Source organism: Pseudoliparis swirei, chromosome 19 (genome assembly GCF_029220125.1).
Source record: "Pseudoliparis swirei isolate HS2019 ecotype Mariana Trench chromosome 19, NWPU_hadal_v1, whole genome shotgun sequence".
Lineage (NCBI taxonomy): Eukaryota > Metazoa > Chordata > Actinopteri > Perciformes > Liparidae > Pseudoliparis > Pseudoliparis swirei.
The window spans coordinates 23,591,380-23,612,810 of NC_079406.1; the positions used below are offsets into that span (position 1 = coordinate 23,591,380).

Consider the following 21,431-nt stretch of genomic DNA (forward strand, 5'->3'; position numbering starts at 1 on the left):
GGCTTATTATAACGGAAAAAATTATAATGGGCTTGTCATGTTGTTTAACTTTAACGTTTCAAATGCGTCTTTGAGCAAATTCCTATTTGTTTGCACTGCGACATAACACAACGCGCAGTTTAGTGAAGCCAAAAAAAAGAAGACGGAAAAAGCAGCAGTTATTATAGTCTAACTGGGCTATTTTACAGATCTAAGGCAACTTTTATAATTAGGTTTTCAATTAAATGTACACCCTAAAGCAGTTTGCAGGTAAGTATGTTTCCCAATTATAGAGTAAACTTAGACAAGAACGATCACACACACACACACACACACATACACACAGTTACACACATAGCAAACCATTTATATTGTTTTGTGTTTGTATCTCATAACTTAAAGTTGAAATAAAAAAAGTCATATCCATATTAGTGTTCTTCATCCAAGAGAAGCAGGGACTACTTTTTAAAAATTCTTCTTAATAAGAGCATTCCATTACGGCGTTCTGCCAAAATGCAAAGAGCAATTGTTTTTCATAACTTGTATCAGTCGGCAAAACAGTTGGAGGTGTGTTTTAATATCACGGGCAAGATTTAGAAGGAAATTAACGTTTTGATTTCCCCCGCAAAGCTCTCGCCGACCCCCTTCGCACACACGCCACTTACTCGTAGAACGTCGTCCAGCCGATCTCCGACGTCTTCGTCGCCAGCAGCCCGTTGTTGCCGTGGTAGGTGAGCAGCACCAGCTCCTGGCCCTGCGCCGTCATTGTTTTCAGCCCGCCGTTGGTGCTCATGGCCAGCCAGATCACCTGGTTGTCGGGGGCGACGATCCGCACCGGCGTGCGGTTGGGATCCCGCCGGATCCTCAGGGTGTTGCCGCTGCTGTCGGTCACGGCCGTGATGTCGTTCTCCGTGCTGTAGCTGAACGTGAACTTGGAGTCGCCGGTGAGCAGGCTCGCCGTGTGCTGGTGGGTGCCGTTGCCGTCGAACACGTACAGCTCCTGGGCGTCGGGGGACGCCACCTCGTACGTACTGCCGCTGGGAGTCGGCCCGTTTCTGGAGATGGCCCGGATGCGGATGTTGCCCAGGTCGGCCACGTAGAGCGTTCCATCCGGAGCCGCCACGAGGGAAGACGGGGCGTTGAGCCGGGCGTCCTTGGCGTAGCCTTCGCCCGTCTGGTAGCAGTCGCAGTTGGCGTCGTTCTTGCAGTCGCAGTCGGATGGCGAGCCGGCCAGGTGCGTGATCTCGCCGTCCACGGACACCTTTCGGATCCTGCTCATCTTCCTCTCGTCCGTCTCCGCCACGTAGATGGCGCCGTGGTAGGAGACGGCGATGGAAACGGCGAACTCCATGGGGGTCAGCTGGGCCCGTTGGCCTCCGGCCACGCCGCGCTCCAGTCCGGCCAGCGGGCAGTGGAGAGGCCGGCCGGCGGCGATGCTCACCTGGCCGCTCTCCGTGATGCGCAGCACGATGTTGTTGTCCAGGACGTACAGGGAGTTGTCCATGGGGCTCACCGCGAGGTCCGTGGGCCACTCCAGAATCACCTGAAATACGGGACATCGTCAGCTCAAGCGAAACATTCGCAATGGGTCGGTCACACCGGCGCACTCCCCGGAATCACCGCCCATAATTAATATAATTGAGCGCTTTATTTTAAGAGCAAAAACAGGTGATTGTCTCAGTGTGTCTGAACCTTGCGGACTGTTGCGAAGTGTGAGTTGATTTTTTTCTACTCTCGATCGCGACACTATCCTCAAATCCTTTTTGCATAGAGTATAGAGTACACCCTCATTGTTGTGGAAATTATTGTTAATCACTATTGTGAGTAATAATTACCTTCGCGTTGAAAATGCGAAAGGTTATGTTTTGATCGCCGTGTATTTATTTATTTGTATGCGTGTTACTCGCATAACTCAAAAAGTATAAAACCGTATCGCATGAAATTTGGTGGGATGATTGGTTATTATCCGGGGACCATTTGGTTAGATTTTGGGATCAATCGGGTCAAAGGTCAAGGTCAAGGTCATGAAAAGGTCAATATATTCTTTTTACCATAGCCAATTTTTATCCAATTGGCATGTAACTAATGCCAACATGTTCATAATTCAATGCCCAATCTTGTGATATGCGAAGGTATGCGCTCTACCGAGTGCCCGTTCTAGTTAACATTGAGACAGTTGCATCACATATATTCGTATTATTAAAGGCGATCCGTGCTACTATGTTATTCAGGAAGTTTATATCAAACAAGTAGCCCTTCGGATTATTTTGCACCCTTGAAGTAGCTCTCGGTCTCAACAAGGTCGGCGACCCCTAATATAGACAAAGCGAAATGAATTGTATGGATGACGATTTCTGAATGATGTAAAGTTCTAGATTAGAGATTATATTGATATTATAACAAGGAGAACTCATAGATGTCCACAGTTCTTTAAAAAAAAAGTCCTTTCCCCAATAAATAAAATGTAGCAGTGATATAGCGAGCTCACACACACACATGTGCACGGTGGGATTGTCTGAGGATCAGCGAGCATGAAATAAAGTAAAAAAATAAAAAGTTAAAAAGTTTGACTTGGCTGCGACAGATCATACATTTCCTCTTAGAAGAATCACTCGTATCCGTCGGTCTCAATAGCTGCAATACATCTCGTTTATTATTGAGACGTTGACTGGTGCAGGAATTAAAGGTGACACTTTAGTGGCCAGGTAGTCTCTCTTTTCACTCTGCTAGTTTGTCTTAGAATATTTAATTTCAATTGGCGTGAAGGGAGAAATAAATGACATATATATATTATACCTCGGGGGTAACGTATTAATTGTTATCTTCTTGTGCCCACGCTGCTGATGAATGAATTTAAAGGATCATTTTGGCCACAGTGACAGTTAAGATCATTTTCCATTACGCCCTCTCTCCCCACTAAACATTTCACATTTTCTCATGCTGCTACTTAGATTTAAAACTAAGTGACATTCCGGGGGGTTAAGCCCTGTGTGGCAATAGTGTAGCTCGCTAACTGACGCCGCCGCCTGAGAGGGGGAGCGCCCCATTAAGCGGCCAATTAAGTGGATCAAATTAAATCAAAATGAAGTCAAAAAAATCTTACACATGGCAGTATTCAGCGCATCTTGGGAAAACAAGTAGATATTACAATCCAAACGCTTTAACCACAGCCAAATATTACAATCTGCTTGTCAGAAATGTGTCAAGTGAATATTCATTTTTTTTTAAAGCGGATTTGTAACGGCACACATGATTGGCCTGGCCTTTTAAAATACTTAACTGTGTGATTGTGCCTTTTCCACAGGGGTGATGAATAATCAAACACACTGCCTGTGAGGCTGCCACTAGTCGGAACCGCGCCGAGCCAATCGTCTCGCTGGGACGCCCGAGGATCACGCGGTCTCGCCAAAACCATCTTTTTATTGGCTCAAACCAAATGACTTGGTTAATTAGCAAAAAGTGACACGCTCAATCCTTTGTCTTGATGTTCTCTTCTGTCTTTTTTTTCTTCCCCTTTCATGTTCTCTAACACGCACATGCACAAACGCAGATTGCGTCTGTTCTGTTACATAAAAACATGGTTGAATGGTGGCAAAAACACTGTTTAATTCCCCCCCACAGCTTTTTATTGTGTTGATGCTGTTAATATCTAACCTCTCAAAAGGACACAGGGATGTTTGTAATATCTGCTGTCGGGGTCATTCGGTTTTTTTGACAGTAGCAGTCCTTTTCCCCATCTACAGTTTGAAGTGTTTTGTTTGTAAGCCGATCTGCATTAGAACATCACAAAGCTAATTAAAATGTAAATTGGCTAGTTAAAAAAAACACACACACACACACTGCTCTGTCTGGTGCAGACTAGTGAGAGGTGGGAGAGAGAACCTGATCCCGCCGCCGCAATTACATTCACCGCGGCCGATACACTTTGGAAATTCACTTTCTGCAGACACGAGATACAGAGGACGCCGTGGACGCCTCCATTCTCATACGCAGCCACGTTTGTTTCCCCATTGTTCTTCATTATTCATCCTAAATCTGATCTCAAACATTTTGAAAGGAGTGAAATGAAGAGGCATATTAATGTTTGAGCGCAGGGAGCTGCTCTGCTCTTCTTTGGAGAAAGTGCAGCGCTGTTGTAGTGTTATAGAACCTATTGTAGTGTTATAGAACCTATGTTATAGAACCTATTGTAGTGCTATATAACCTATTGTAGTGATATATTACCTACTGTAGTATTATAGAACCTATTGTAATACTATAGAACCTATTGAAGTGTTATAGAACCTATTGTAATACTATATAACCTATTGTAATGGAATATAACCTATTGTAGTGCTATAGAACCTATTGAAGTGTTATAGAACCTATTGTAATGCTATATAATCTATGTTAATGCTATAGAACCTATAGTAATGCTATAGAATCTATGTTGATGTCATAGAACCTATTGTAATACTGTATAACCTATTGTAGTGTTGTAGAACCTATTGTAGTGCTATATAACCTATTCTAATACTATAGAATCTATTGTAATGCTATATAACCTATTGTAATACTGTATAACCTATTGTAGTGTTGTAGAACCTATTGTAATGCTATATAACCTATTGTAATGCTATAGAATCTATTGTAATGCTATATAACATATTGTAATACTGTATAACCTATTGTAGTGTTGTAGAACCTATTGTAATGCTATATAATCTATTGTAATGCTATATAATCTATTGTAATGCTATAGAATCTATTGTAATGCTATATAACCTATTGTAATACTGTATAACCTATTGTAGTGTGGTAGAACCTATTGTAATGCTATATAATCTATTGTAATGCTATATAACCTATTGTAATACTATATAACCTATTGTAGTGTTGTAGAAACTATTGTAATGCTATATAATCTATTGTAATGCTATATCATCTATTTTAATGCTATACAATCTATGTTAATGCTATATAATCTATTGTAATGCGATAGAACCTCTTGTGTGCTGCTTCTATGTCGCCCCGTTCACAAAGAGTTGGAGCATTTTCTTAAAGCCGGACCGTCAGCTGTCCTCAGGTGCTGCTCAGGATAAAACGGTTGTCTGTGCGGCGAAGCGTCCGCCGATCGCTGCTCCCTCATCACGGAGGGAGCGAGTGTCTTTAATCCCGAGTGTTTCTAGTGGAACACTAAACACTAATTCAGCTCCAGCCGCATCAAAACAAGTCCCCCGAACTGAGTAATTATTCTTCCCTCCATATCATCTGCCGTGACCTGAAAACTCATCTCCTCAATAAACACTTGGTGTCTACACTTCCTGCCTGAATCACACTTTACTGCTCTGCTTCTTGCCGAGTTGAGAGGAAAATAAAAAGAATAAAAATAAAAAGCGGTCTCTATTTTTCACCTGATTTCACAGAGAGATTAAAACTTGTTATCTTTTTTTTTTTTTAAGTGAATAACAATATCACAAGCTGACATCATTAAGTAGATCACATGATCAGAACTGAACGGAAATGGGATTTTATAACCATGAATAAAATTGCAAATGGGAATCATTTAAAAAAGATCCTTGGAACTAACTGAAGAGGCACTTTAAAATCAACCAAGGGCAATTTGACCATCAATACACAAATAAGTGAGAATGATACAAGGAAGTGAATTACACTAAAACATCCACATTGTAATATTATCATAAAAATAGAAGCCATGCAATTTGTGCAGCTACGATTCAAATTCCCGGAAAGATTTTGTGATTTTTTAAAAAACTTTAAATGTAATTGCAGAAGCTTCCAGAGAGAGGGAGCAGCATGCCAAGCAGCTCTTCCACTTTGCTGCGAAGACTTTGGGCACTGTTAATAATTATATAAACGAGGAGGAAAATACAAAAAGCATGTCATCCTCTCACTTGAAAACCAGTTTATTATCATTCATGAAGAGATTCGTTATACTGCATATGTAATGTTCTTTATATATATATAAATCTGTGATTATATAACACTGCATATCAATGATGAGTCATGGGTGAGTAAATTGAAGGCGGGTGAGAGAGAGGGATAGGGATGCACACAGCTGCACCGGCACATTTTGTCACCTGATTTACGTCCATGCTGTTGTCGCAGGTCAGAGGTCGGGCCGACGTCAGGTCGTTGGACCCGAGGAACGTGGAGATGACGCCGTTCTGGTCCACCTTTCTGATGGTGGTGCCGTCCACAAAATATATCAGTCCGTTCTTGCCCACAGCGATGCCTGTGGACATCGGGTAAAAAAAAAAAAGAGGAGGAGGAGGAGGAGGGATGGGGGGGGGGGGGACAAAAGAAGAGAGAGGATACAAAAGACATGAACACATGGTAGATGTGCGGCATGACTCAGTGGACGGGACACGATGGATACATGTGTCAAGCTTGCCTTCCCATTATTCAGGTCACTGCAAAAAGCACAGCCATCAATAATTCACGGGCTGCTTTTCTGGTATTAAATTATTTCGCAGGCAGAAGTGGGAAAGGCTGTATACATACGGTGTATATATATATATATATATATATATATATGCACTTGCCACGTCTTGTAACCCTCCACTGTAAAAAAAAGAAAAGGACCTCAGGATTAGGGGGTGTCGATGAGTGCCGCGCTTTGGCAGATTTCTTTGACATCGGCAATCATCAACAATCTGCATGCCATTTGAGAAAAAAAATGAACGAGCGAGGGAGCGGAAATGACAGCTTCGGCCAATTTTAGAGGAGAAGGGGTGAACGACGGGCCGTTGCCACGGCGACTGCCGCGGACTGAATCGTCTCGATGATTGAGGGTCGGCACAGAGTTGTAAGTGGAGTTAAAATACCACCCCCCCACCCCAAAAAAAATACCCGAACGGGCCTTCGACGCCGCTCTCTTTATGTCGCCCCCCCCCGTGTTGCTTCATAGAGACCACCACCTTTTGGGAATTCAATCACGGCTCACATGCAGAGAGACTCTTCCCACACTCCTCGCTGTCTCAACACACATCATATTTGCGGGGTGCGAGATTGTTCCTTTGGTTTCTGAAGGATTTTAGAATATTTACGAATCCGCTTGAAAATGCATTTCTTTTGGTGTTTTTTTTTTTAAACCCCCCCCCCCCGAGAAACACGATTTATATTTCAATGGAGTCTTTAAAAGCTTCTCGGGAAGGTGAGTGGTTTGGTTTGACCTGTGGCTAGGTCTGCGCAAGATTGCTTTCTGCTAAAACATTTACGAGTAGAGGGAGCCCACGGTGAATCCTTGGGAGCTGCCGATCTGACACTGAGATTCTCAGACAGATGAAAAGTGTCACATTTGAGCTAAGCTCACCAAATGTCTGCGAGGAGAGAGAGAAAAAATCTAAAAAAATGCGACCATCTGCTGTTTCTTCTCCGGTCTCGGCTTCCCACCCACTCCATCATTAGAGTCGCTCCCTCGGTTTGCCTTCGCTCAAGCCTTTATCACCCGGCCGAAGCCGAGCGATTGCGTTTGGCATTCAGAGCGGGGCGACGACTGCGAGACAAAAAAACAATTCATCTGAGCCTTTTTTTCTCTCCATCCAGAAGAATTTAGAGGAAAAGTGAGCAATCTGACCACAAATGGCACCAAAAAAACGTCCATGTTGTCTTTGAATGTGAACGACATCGTCGTGCACGGCTGATACTTTCAGCTTTTAAAGGGACGGGATACTTCACATGAAGAAAAAAAATAATCCTCAAGGATGAAGAGTATTTTAAAAGGATATTTACAGGATTATCCACTACTGCTACATAAATCATGGATTATATTTCTGGAGATTAAAACAACAATAATATAACCATTCATGGGCGGTGGTAGAAGAACAAAAAAACAGCCATAATATTTATTTATTTTTGTTGGGATTTTTTAATGGATGCTAATTTAATTTTTTTATTATTATTTTATTATTATTTTTTATGATAAGACAAAAGACAATACAAAATATAATAATAATAGAATTTTTTTCCCGACAGTTAAAAGTCCTGCTTATTATTTCTACACACGACATGACACCTTAACCCTCCTGTTGCCTTCGGGTAAATTTGACCCGATTCAATGTTTAACCCTCCTGTTACCTTTATATTTACTGACATATTTTACCCTTGGGGTCAATATGACCCCAGCTATTAAAATCTCCAGAAAATTATTAGAATTAATATTGTTTTCCAAGTTTAAGTGTGAGGTACTTTATGTTTGTTTGTTGACGACCGAAAGAACACCGACATTAAACATTTAATCGGGTCAAATTGACCCGAAGGCGGCAGGAGGGTTAAATATTGAATCGGGTCAAATTGACCCGAAGGCAACAGGAGGGTTAAATGCATCTATAAAAGAAATTAAAAATCTATAAGAAGGGGTTTTGGACCAGGATGATACGGATAAATTAAAATTAAGCCGTCGCCCATCTCCTAATGGAGAACGCCATCGCGGAGCCCCCCCCCCCCCATTAGGGTGCAACATCTCCATTAGTTGTGAGCGGTACCTTTGGGTCCGGTGAGAAAGGCCTCCGGGGCTTTGCCGCCGTCGCCGCAGTGGTTCTCGTCGAAGGGCAGGCAGTGCTCCCCGGTCCCCGCCACCACCTCGGCGTTGGCCTGCAGCTCCTTGGTGCCGGTCAAGGTCTTGGGTCGGTAGATCCTCCGGGAGTTCGTGTCCGACACGTACAGCTGTCCGCTCACCGGATCGGTCGCCAGGTAATACCGGTGTGCCGGGTTGTTACTGCATTAGATAATGACTCGGTTATATATGCGAAACACTTTGGGCTTTTTTCTTCTAACAATGCAGCCAAATAGTCCTTTTAAATAGTGCTAATGTAATCTAATGTAGTGCAAATCAATATTCTCTGTGAGATACCTGAAACAACCTATAAAGCCCAGCTGAGCCTGAAGAAATATAGACAGATTTTCACTTGTTAATTAAACGTAAGAAGGAATATAACCAATCCCATTACGCCTCTCCAGAAAAGCCAACGTTGTCTTCACTTTGCGTTTCATTTGTTTAAGTTGTTTCGATAGATGAAACCTTTTTTTTTAATGAAGATTCAAAGGAATTTAGAAAGGCGTATTGTTTCAATCGTAGTCCCGCATACTTGCATACATTGCTTTAAGTGTAATGGAACGAGGGAACCTTCTTCTGACTCGTGCATTTAAAAAGACAAATAAAATCAATTGCATGAAAAGGGAATGACGGAAAGTCGCTTATTTTCTAAAAAAACACACAGTGAATAGCGAATTACACGCAATTGTTTTCTTTTCCAGTCCAATATATAAACCTTATTATCAACTTTTAATTAGGAGCAACATTGTCATCGCACGCATGTGGATAATGGACTGGAGAGGCTAATATAATGTCTTGAAAGTAAGACAGAGGGGGGACGGGGGGGGACCAAACTGGTGTGCCAGATCATTTCATTCGTCACTCCCCCCCGCGGGGGGCCGAAAAGCCTTTTGGACATTCCAGAAACGACTGTCTTATGTTCACAAAGTGCAACGACTAATGGCACTGCATCCGTTTCTGCTTATTTGCATTCCTTCTCATAATGGGTGAATCAGAGCGAAACGTGTCATGGGTAAGAATTAAAAATATTCGACGCGCCGCACGATTCACTGATATTTAGACTTTTTAGGGAACACCAATTAAAGTGTAATTTTCCGTGAGAGAAAAGCTCCGCGTTAACCTTTCTATTAAGCCGGAGTTGCGACATAGCAGGTGCTCGAGTGTCATTAAAGGGCTAAAAACAGAGGCAGTTAACTTGAAAAATAGCTGGCTTTTACAGTGCAGTCGTAAACACGGCCGCTCATGGTTGTACTCCAGCGTAATGGTGCTTCAGTCAATACCGGTTGGCTTTGGAAGTGGGATAATGCGACGGCAAAAAAAAAAAAAAAATGTGGCAATGAAACATCTTTCATGAAATGATGAAGATGGAGTCATAAAACCTGACGGCTATTACGAGTCGAAGTAGATCGCCAAAATCGGTGTTCCGTCTTCGAGAGATCAGTAAGTTTGATGTGAGTAACCCTTTTTTTATTGTTTTTTTTCTAGTCGACTGGCAGGGGGCGGAGCCTAGGAATGAAACACCTGTGTGACTTTGTGCGAATCCAATAGAACAGCCCCGCAGCGAAGGATTCCTTCATGAAGCGTCTCGTGTGAAGATGCACGGCAGTGATACGTAGACGGTGTCGGTCGGCTGAGGAGTAGCTCAGGATCCACAGAATGTGACCTGCAAGCCGATTGGCTAACGCAACTCGTGTTGGGAGGCTGGCTCAAAACAGAGACATCAAAAAATAAGAATGAAAACATAAAAAGGTTTGTCATAGACAAGTATAAACGGGAAATTCCACGTGAATGCGTTATAATAACTCTTGTGCCCGTTCGCCTACACCTCACAAGGTTCTTTGGAAAAATGCATTGAGGCCAAGTTAAATTTAGTTTTCTAAATCGGGTGAACTGATGTTACACGCTGTGTGGAGTAATCCAGGAGGTTTTCTGTGAAGCCTGGGTCGACGCTTGTTTGACACTCAGCGGGTATTTTTTGTGTGAACATGAAGCGTTGAAAAATTAATTCTTAGGCGAACCAATTTGACCGGAAAGCTTCAAAGCTTCATGAGGCGTCATCGATGTCTCCACGCACGTCTTCCCTGTTTCCTTTAGTTAGGACCAAAGGAAATAATAATAAAAACAATTTAAATTGTAAGTAAATAGTAAATAACAATAATCATAATAATAATAACAGTAAATAATAATAAAAATAGTATTAATAAATAGTAAAATAAAAATCATAATAAACATATTATTAATAAATATTATTAGTAATAATATTATTATTAATATGGAGTCAACAATAAATAAATAAATATATTATTAATAAATAGTAAAAATAATAATAATACTAATATTATTAAATAATACTAATAATACAATTAAATATATTCAGTGTTGATGCCTTTTAGGTGGAGACTATTTGAGGTTCGAAAAATTGAAAATTAACGGTGACATGAACAGGTGTGGTTGTCTACCTGCATCAACAGAGTCCGCTGGAGGACAATCCAAACAAAGCTCATACCCGGTGACCGATAGCGGGGTCACGCGTCACACTGCAAGCTGTATTCATATTCTCTGGCGGTCGCGTCGGGCTCATGCGTCAGAATTGATCAAAACTGTGCTGCATCTGACCAGAGCGGCGGTAATTAGATGGAGGGGAAAACAATACATCTTCTCGTAAAAAACACGGGGGGGGGGGGGGTGGGGGAGGAAAACTGTTCAGCGGACGAATCGGGCAAATTAGTCCCGATTTTGAATGAATAAAATAAGCCGTATATATATTCATATAAAGACAACCGTCCTCCACTTTAGTCCGTGCGGCACCTCTGGCCCTTGCGGCCATGTTGAACACGAAGACGACCACATTGTGCATCTTCACTTGATCCGTCGTCTTCATCATGAATGCAAAGTGAGCGGTGTAAGCCCCTCTGGATGAGAGCATCTGCTAAACACCATCACAGTAAATGTAATTACACCGGATGACCCACACCGGTGCAGTTTATCGCGGAGCGATTGTATTGGACGGCGTTACACTGGCTGCGTGCGTGTTAATTGGATACGCATCAACTTCCTCTTTTCTCTTGATACCCAGACGCACTTTAAAATATGTAAATGCATCTGTGTGTGTGTCCCGTAGCAATTTCCTCAATACACACATTGCACCGTTTAGATGTAATCACGCCGTAATTGTTGCGTTATAATCACACGTGGCAATCACTGGTGCTAAAAGGCGACTGTAAAAGAAAGAGTTATCCATATACTTATGAAGAGGATGATGATGATGATGAGGCAGATGGTGATGAGCGAGGACGTGCAGTAAGATGATACACCTACCTGTGTCTAAAGTCTTTATTCCTATGACGGGATACAGAGGGAGCAGGAAGAGAGGAAGAAGAATCAAGACAATGACATTAGTTAATCCTAAAAAAGGATACTTTAACTTCTCATTTTCCCCAATCAGACGTTTTACTTGTCATAGGAACGACTTAAAGGCTTTTAAAAAAGCGAGTATTTCTTCTTCTTTTAAAGAAGTCAGAGCATCCTCCTCGAAGAGTCCAAACAGACGCCAAGACAATCGGAGGCAATGACAATACATTTGTCAGGAAAGTGGAGAGGCCGCAGAGTCACAATCCACAGAGAGGGAAAGATGTACTCCCGTCTTCATAAATCCACATCTTGCATTACCACCGCTCTTCTCAAATGGAAACATTGATTTTTTTATTTTTGTTACCATTTGATGCATTGGCACAGAATGCACGCTAACAGAATGTGAAGGATGTTCGGGGAGTCCCACGCGGAGTATCCAGACTTTTTAATACAACAGACAATCACACACATGCCAGAAAGTGACACCACTTTGGTCTTTAAATGTTTGGAAGCGACGAGCACCAGATATAAAAAAATAATAAAAATAAGCAGGTATTTTGCAAGCATTGATTTAAACCTCCAATTGCCATCCAATGTGAGCTAAATGTGTCCATAGTGGGTCTTTTATGTCAGACTAGAATGTAATTTGGCCAACCCAACAGCGTGTTATTCTCCTTGTAAAACAGTTGCTTGGAGACACCAGAATATTTCTTAAACCATTATTTATCTAGGCAACGGGTTGCTGAGCATGCATTCTCATTTACAGTGTCACACACACACACACACATCCTCGCACCAGAATTGCTCTGCAGGGGCCGATTGCTGCGCAGGTACAGCGGCAGGTTCCCGAGATAGAGATGAGGTGTTTTTCAATCACTTCACCCTCTTAAGATTTTTATTATTTGTTCCCTTTAATCTCGACGCTAACTCCCAAACCACTCGCTGTTGAGACCGACATACGTCCCGTTTACGGCAGTTTTCATACGCGTGTGCCTCACGGAGGATGATGGACCCAAATGTACATTTAATCAACATCTGCCACTTTGAAACAAGCCAACTGGTCCAATGAGTCATTGTCGAGACGAGCCAATTTGGCACGGGGGAGTAAATCATCCCAATTACACGCTGAAGACGGGATGTCTTTCCTAATTATGAAGACGGATTGGGAAAAGATTTCAAATTTCTATGGGTAGGGGAAATATGTGTGTGACAGAAAGTCTGTCACCCCCCCGATGCCATTTTAGTTCCACTTTGGAGACAAACTTTGTTTTTAGGGGTCAGCTAGAGTATGTTGCAACTTTGATTTGTTCTTGTTGAACAAATTATATATGAATATAATATATAATTATATATATGAATATGTACACTACCGTTCAAAAGTTTGGGGTCACCCAGACAATTTCGTGTCTTCCATGAAAAATCACACTTTTATTTATCAAATGAATAGAAAATGTAGTCAAGACATTGACAAGGTTAGAAATAATGATCAATATTTGAAGTATTAATTATGTTCTTCAAACTTCAAGCTCAAAGGAAGGCCAGTTGTATAGCTTATATCACCAGCATAACTGTTTTCAGCTGTGCTAACATAATTGCACGGGTTTTCTAATCAGACATTAGTCTTCTAAGGCGATTAGCAAACACAATGTACCATTAGAACACTGGAGTGATAGTTGATGGAAATGGGCCTCTATACACCTATGGAGATATTTCATTAGAAACCAGACGTTTCCACCTAGAATAGTCATTTACCACATCAACAATGTAGAGAGTGTATTTTTGATTAATGTTATCTTTATTGAAAAAACAGTGCTTTTCTTTGAAAAATAAAGACATTTCTAAGTGACCCCAAACTTTTGAACGGTAGTGTATATTTATAGATATACATATATATATGAATATGTATATATATATATATGAATATATATATATATGACTATATATTCATATATATATATACAGTATATACAGAATATATATTCATATATATATACAGTATATATACTGGTTCTCAGTTGACGTGTGGTTAAATAAAGGTAAAATATAAATTCTTTTTTGTAGATATATTCATAAAAAAAAAAGAAATTGACATAATTTATGATAATAAAAAAATAAATATATATATACAATCCCTTTAATGTTGATACTATAACACAACCCCCTATAATGAATCATCAACCCCGTTTCAGGGTTAAAGTCAACAGGTTGCGCAATAAATGTCCCAAACTACGAGTTCCAGGCTCTTAAAATAACTCCCAACAAAGAGGCCGGCGGTCCTACCTGAGCTCCATGATACTTGTGACATTGCCCGACGGGTAGATGCGACGGATGTAGTTGAAATCCCCGACGTAGAGGCTTCCGTCGATGCCCCACGCCAGGGCCACGGGCGCCAGCAGCTTGTTGCCCTGGGCCTGTCCGTTACAGCTGGGACACGAGATGCTCCGGCGCCGCCCGTTGCCCATGACGGTGGAGATCACCGGCGGCTGCAGGGAGATGAACTGGTTCTCCCCGCTGCCTTTGTACAGAATGCCTGGGGAAACCCAAAAAAAAATGAAAAAATCGGCCGTTATTTGCAGGTGTGTAGAAACCATGATTGATGTTTGACAGTGAGAGGCGGCACCAGGGGTCCATCATTTATCCTCTAGTGCCTCTCAGGAGGTCTCCGGAGAGGCGTCTCTCTTACTCGGAGGACAAGGGGAAATACGCAGTCGAAGAAAACACACATTCGACTGATGAGACGGATATTTAACATCTAGAATACAATTTGACATTTTGGGAAATGAGCTTGCTTGATTTCTTCCCCAGAGCTATAGACGATAACAAGTATGCCCACCTAATGAACGTTGGGTTTCGCTTGTTTAATCGGAACACAAACACACAGGAAAAGAGACAACTTGTGGTTTTGGAGTTCTTCTATCTGTTTTATAGTCTATATACTAAACTGGGCTAACCCCCCCCCCCCCCTCTGGTTCTAGCTCTATGCCGAACACGTTTAACCAGCACGTGTCTTCGTATTCAACTCGTGGCGAGACAGCAAATCGGCGTCGAACAGTTGCTTTAAACGTAACGAAACAAACGCCTAACCATTTTTAATTAAAAAACGTTAATCTATTAAGTTTCATACTTTTACCCTGCGAAATGGTAAATATACTGTGAAAACCTGTCGGCTGTGAGATAACTCAAAGACAAATATACGTTGCCAGAAGATATTTATTTCTCTAAATGCACAAGAAGTGTGCAGTGGCGGACTAATTATTGCAGTCTTAGTGCCACATTTTGAATTATAACACAATTTAAGGGGAGCTTAATTATGTTCTCATAATCACTTTTACTCAACCGTAATCCAATATTTGGTTCATTAAAACAAATACGGTACGTCTATGACGGTTTCTCATTGAGAATATGTTTTTTTCTCTCCAGAAAGGTTCAAGACATTACGGTGAAGATTAGACAATAATGGGATTTTTAATACATGCAGTGGTGCACACGGACAACCATCAATCCAACTGATAAACAACAACAATACGTCGGTTCCTTCTGGTGCTATACGACCGCTTCAGTCGGAAAAACTTCACACAAAGCTGAATTTTATGTTAAATTATTTTAAATAATCTTCACACAGAGAGAGAGAGAAGGGGTGAACATAAACACAGTGAGGTGAACTCCTCACTAATAAAGCATCCATAAGTTCAGCTGAGGACTCATACAGAGTCATATGTTAACAAGAGGCAGATATAACTGGCTTATTTGTGTGTGTGTGTGTGGGGGGGGGGGGGGGGGGGGGCTGATATATTGGGACTCTCTTCAAAGCGGGACAACAACAAAAAAACACATCAAAAGGGAATTAGTGCATGCTGGGAAGCACTTCATTTATCACATCCAACAACTTGTTTGAATTCTTACCGCCTCTGTCCTAATTAGTGGATCTCTGACACCGGCGGACGGACACATGATACCCCACCCCCCCCTTAACGGCGTTATCCGGTAAGCCATCGCAACAACAACAAAACTCCACCAAAAAAACTCGATGTATGTGAAATCGAGCGTGCGTACCGCGCCGCGTGTCCCCTTCGCTGATTAGTTCCTTTCATTGACTTTAATTGATTGAAGGGCGAATTCAAATGAAGGCCCGGTCGGCGCCGAGGCTCCGGACAGGACGGCTCCTGACCGATCCGTCTTTTGTATCCCAGAGCATTACACACGAGCCTCTAACAAAGACAAATAGGTCCGGGGGAACGGCTTTTAATGCGTGACGCCATCAAACCGGGAGGGGGGGGGCGACGACCTTGGGACTCTAATTGAACCGCGATCCAATCCGTCTGCTCGCCAAAACACACGGCGACGCGGAGCCCGGGATCGGGCCGAGAGGGCTGACGCACGCGCAACACAACTCTCGTGGAAACACTATCGCTGAGGATGCAGAAAAAATAAATAAAATAAATATGCGATGTAAATCTCGACTGGAATTTGTAATGTCCGTTTGACGGACGCTCCTAAATATCCGGGCCGCCTATAGCGCCGCGTTCATCGCGCTCGGGTCATTTTGGTCTTCTCTGTTTACACTGCCATCACGGCTCGCTGTACACACACACACACACACACACGCACGTTACGCGCAGCGTGACGGAATGCAATGAATGCACTTTTCAATCATCCCCTCGTACCCCCCCCCCCCTCCCCGCCATCACGCCACACTTAGTATGGAAACTATACTCTCTCATTTTAATAAATTCTTTTTTCACACACACACACACACATTCTACTGCTCTCGACTTTAAAGTGAGTGATGAGATTAAGCTTCAGTTTTCTACCCTCAAGGACACTTGGTCATGACACATTACCGCTGATGATTGTGGCGAGGATCAAGCGTGTGACGTCTCAGCTGGAGAGCTGCACTGATGGGACTTTGGCGGCTTGTGACTATACGGCGGCACCCCGGGGCTAAAGTTAGGAGGGGGGGGGGGGACTCCGACAGTGTCCAGCCTCGAATGGCTTCGCGGTCATAAAATGTATTTAGAAATAATATTGTACTTTTGGGCGGGGGGCGGCTGAAAGTTTTGCCGGAAATCTATACGAACAAAAACAAAACGCTAACAAAACTTTTTTTTCCATCAATAAATCAGTGTTTCTGTTGTGATGTGGGACAAGCACAAATACAATTTGGCAAAGCTCTGTTTTTTTTGGGGGGGGGGGTATTTTTTCCTCCGCACAAGCCGAAACTAACTCGCGCTCCCTCGACAGATTTTGCAGAGGAGACTTGAAGTCAAATGACGAGGATGGCAGCTGAATGGATCGACCATCAGGAATGAGTCTCTGCTCATTGAGGAGCATAAATGAACGCCTGGAGGCGGGTTGGAGTTCTTGGATAGAAGTCGCTGGAAGATTTTTTTTTTTTTAATGTAAAAAAGTCTCTGCTTGGCGCAGTGAGCAAAGGCTTCTCAGACAGTCTGAGAGTCTGTTGTCTCTTTTTGCTCCAAGTTCACTCCATTTTAACGATACCGGTGCTAAGCCGGTATTTTTGAAACGATGTCGGTGCCTGACCCGCGACTTTAAAAAAAAGAGAGCGAAAAAACGACGATTGACAATGACATTATTAAAACTTCTTCGCCCTCCTGCCCTAAAACATGGTTTACATGGTTAAAAAAAAAAAAAAGAAGTGAGACTGCAGAGGCGCTAGCTACGAGCTAGCTACCGCGACCTACGAGCTAGCTACGAGCTAGAACGAGCTAGCGTGAGCTACGAGCTAGCTTAAACATGGTTATAATGGCTAATTAATTATTTGTTGGCCTACTTTTATGAATGCAAGACTTGCAATCAACATTACGGTACTAATCTGATATTGGCACCGGCTTTCGGTTCCCAACACTACTTCTATCACAGACATATTTGATCGAGGGGCGGAAACTGCTGTTGCTCTTCTCTCTTTACGAACTCCTTTAATATAAAAGCAATAGTTTCTCATTACGCATTCCCAAACTACAAGGCCAACCTTCCTGAATACGCTTCAGTCGCTTCAATTGATTCCTTTCTTCGAATCATTACGGAAGGAAATTGTTCCTTTGATAAAAGGCTAATTTGAATCCATGTAGTGAAGAAAAAAATAATTTGCTTTAATGCCGACCTCACGGCTTCCGGGGAGATTAATGGTACAAATGCAAGGCCGAGCCTCCACACCTGAAAAAAAAAGAAAAAACTGAAGCGCCTTGAGCAATGTCACCTTGGTGACACATAGAGAGAGTGCAGAGATTGGGAGGGGAGAGGAGCGGGAGTGAGTCTTAATTGCACCTTGTCCTTCTTCCTCTCCTTTGCGCCGTGTCATTCTCTTAGATGCCACCCAAGCCCTCGCGGATCCACCGCGACGGAGGATAAAAGATAGCAGAAAAAAACACTGTTCTTCAAATGCAAGCATGCACTGAGGCTTCTTTTGGGTTCGGCTGATGCTCTTGGGGGATGAGTGGGTGTCCCATAACCACGAGGTACCTGGTTTGATTGGTCCCCAGACGCTTCACTGCAGCCTTAATGGATAAAATGCAGAGAAGAATTTCCCCACGGGGGTAAATAAAAGTGTACATTTCTTTCTTTTCTCCATGCCGTACAGTAAGTGCAATGCCGAGTTACTGAGATGCTGATACTGAGACGCTCATGGCTGGCGTCCAATAAGAAGCTATATGTTCCCCCTCGATGGAGACCAGCTGCAGATTGAGGATTAAGGCACTTGTAACGAAGAGAGGAGGGGCACAGAGGACATGACTAAAGCACCGACACCGGCAATTTGCCTTATCTAGTCACGACAGGCTCTGGATCGGGGTGCCGAGAAACGCTCGGGGTCTTTTTTTTCCGTGCCACAAACGAGAAAAAGTCCCTCAGATGATCCGAAAGTGAAGCGAAAAAAAAATGAAGCAGGAGTCACAACCAAGAGGGATGGCAAATGTCTGGAGCTCAGGACCGGCGCTCGCTAACATGTCGGGTGAGGACATTAGTCAAGGTTTTTTACGGTTCGAGAGAATCAATACTGGAGCGGCAATGAAGGCAAACAGTGATGTTTGGATTCATCTTCACGCCGACCCGAGGATATCGAACCGCGTCCCAAAAAAACCCACACGGGGCCATAAATCTCAAATGTCAAAAAATGGCTGAACGCAAGACTGAGTAATTCAGTTGGGATCAGAAAATGCAAAAAAGGGGGATAAGAGACGGTCGGCGACTCCCAGCCGCTGTAGTGAGAATGAATGTGAGGACAATGAGAGATGGGATTACAGACAGGGTAATGATACTTTTGTGTGTGAACGCTGTATAAACTCGCATTCCCAGAAGTCACAAAATCATTTCACAGTCCTCACTGTCCAACCCTGTATCACACAAATTCAGTCCCAGACTAAAAAAAACATTTTTTGTTACGTGTTGACTGAAACATTTCTCTCCCAAATTACATTTGACTGATTTATTTTCTCTTCAGATGCATTTTGCATTATTATAATTACAAATATCTGATCATCTCTGATCATTTTTGTTTTTTGTTTGGCCTCTCTTTCTCTTTAATGCTGTTATGAATTGTAAAAAGGTGTCTTAGTCTTATTTATTATTATTTTATCTGTTTGTTTCGCTCGTGCGCATTGAATAAGGATAATAAAGTGTAAAGGATCATGAAATTACGTGACAGACTTACTTTTTTTTTTATTCCTTTTTTTTCTTTTTTTTTGATTATACATTACTTACACCACACACCACACCATCACCACTTTAGTCCCATAAGGTCAAATCAACTAACCATGAAATATAAAAAAACCACTATCTGCCTCGCACACCATAAAGCAAAAGTCGTTAAAAACCCAAAAAAAAAAACCCTTTAACCTTTCAAAAAAAAGTCCGATTTATCCGGTCAAAATAAATAAAAATTATATATTCAAGCAAAGTATAAAAAAAAAAAATAATACATACACAAACAAAAATATAAAAATGCATACAAGTCAAACAAAAAAACAAACAAAAAACACAAAACAATAAACCCTTCAAAATCAAATAATTAAAAATCAAAAAGAAAACAAACCACAAAAAATTAAAAATAAAAATTGAAAACTTAATTCACACACACACACAAACATGATTTACTTTATACCACTCCACACACACACACACACACACTGACAGAAACACATAGACACTCACACTCACACACACACAGGCAGAGACACACACAGACAGACACACACTCACACACACACACAGAATGACAGACACACACACACACAGACACACACTCACATCACACACCACACTCACACACACACATGACACTCACATATTACAACACAGCAGGCATAGAACACACACACACACACACACACACACAAATACACATGCACACACACTGCAGACTGACCCTTTGACCAGACAACCCCAATTGTCTCTCAGATATAACCCTACTGTTTTATATTTAATATATTATATTTACCTAAATATAGACTTTTGAGTCATGAGGGGAATCTCCAAAACTTTCACAAGAGAAAATTATGCCAATAACCCTTATTCTTTAAATAAACCAGTCTTTTAGTTAATTTTTCATACATCAAACAAACTTATCTGGCTTTTTCAGATCAAAGAAGAGGCCTCTAATATGAATACCCTACGGCTTTGGACCGGGGACCGATGGTTGAGGAGCCCCAAAAACAGGTCCAGGTAAAAACGGTCAAATTGGGCTTTCTTAAATTTTTTTTTTTTTGACAAGTGCAAATAAATCATAACAAATATTCTATTATCCCCCAAATTGAACACAGACACTCAGGACAGGGCCTACAATGAGGTGATGGGGTGAAATTCCTCCGAAACACCAAAGAGTTATAATTTGTCTGAAACTATGGATTTAAGAGGTGTGTGTGTTTTAAATAAATCTGAGCCTGTGGAGCTTTTGGGCTGATTGGGGTGAAATTTCCTCCAGAAACACCACAGAGTTAATTGGCTGTGAAATCAATCCAGGAGAGGTGTGTGTGTGTTAACACATCTGACTGAGAACCCTGTTGTTGGAGCTTAACTTTTTCTTCTAAACATGTCAGAGCTTAGCTTTTTTTTGCAGTTTGTAGCCTCCCAAAATGGAGCCAACCCATGGGCTGGCAACATATAGCACTTAGCATCCCTACTTGGGAAAAAACTAAAAAAAAAAAAAAATTTCCTTCCTTCCTTAACAACAACAACAACAAATGTTTGTACTATATGAACAATTTCAATTGTATTCTACCCCATTTGGGAGTGGCTGCAAACCTGGAAAAAGAAGCTCTGACATGACATATTTTATTTATGACCTTTGACTTGTTTTGGGGGCCTTAACTCAGAGCTATCGGTCCAAAACGTTAGGTATTTCATATCAGAGGTCCCTCTTCTGAAAAAAAAGAATCCAGATCTTTGAGTTGATTGAAAAAAAAAAAAAACTAAAAACTGTTTTTTTAAGGATCGAGGGTAGGTTATTATTACGACAATTTTTTTTCTCTTTGAAAGTTTGGAGGGATTCCCCCCCAAGATATATAATCATATTATTATATTTATAATAAAT

General features: G+C 41.8%; 1 protein-coding gene across 4 annotated transcripts in view; it reads right to left on the minus strand.

The window, feature by feature from the left end:
• Window positions 1-21,431, minus strand: part of si:dkey-237h12.3 (teneurin-3) — an 81,933-nt gene that overhangs the window by 11,636 nt on the left and 48,866 nt on the right. For 3 of the 4 annotated variants that reach the window (XM_056439888.1, XM_056439887.1, XM_056439886.1), the window contains 5 exons: window positions 14,168-14,417; window positions 11,855-11,875; window positions 8,466-8,698; window positions 6,060-6,214; window positions 645-1,522 (listed from right to left, as the gene is read on the minus strand). In XM_056439888.1, the coding sequence (XP_056295863.1) occupies window positions 645-1,522; window positions 6,060-6,214; window positions 8,466-8,698; window positions 11,855-11,875; window positions 14,168-14,417 (1,537 nt within the window). The remainder of the gene's footprint in view (window positions 1-644; window positions 1,523-6,059; window positions 6,215-8,465; window positions 8,699-11,854; window positions 11,876-14,167; window positions 14,418-21,431) is intronic. The other variant, XM_056439889.1, reaches the window with a different exon arrangement.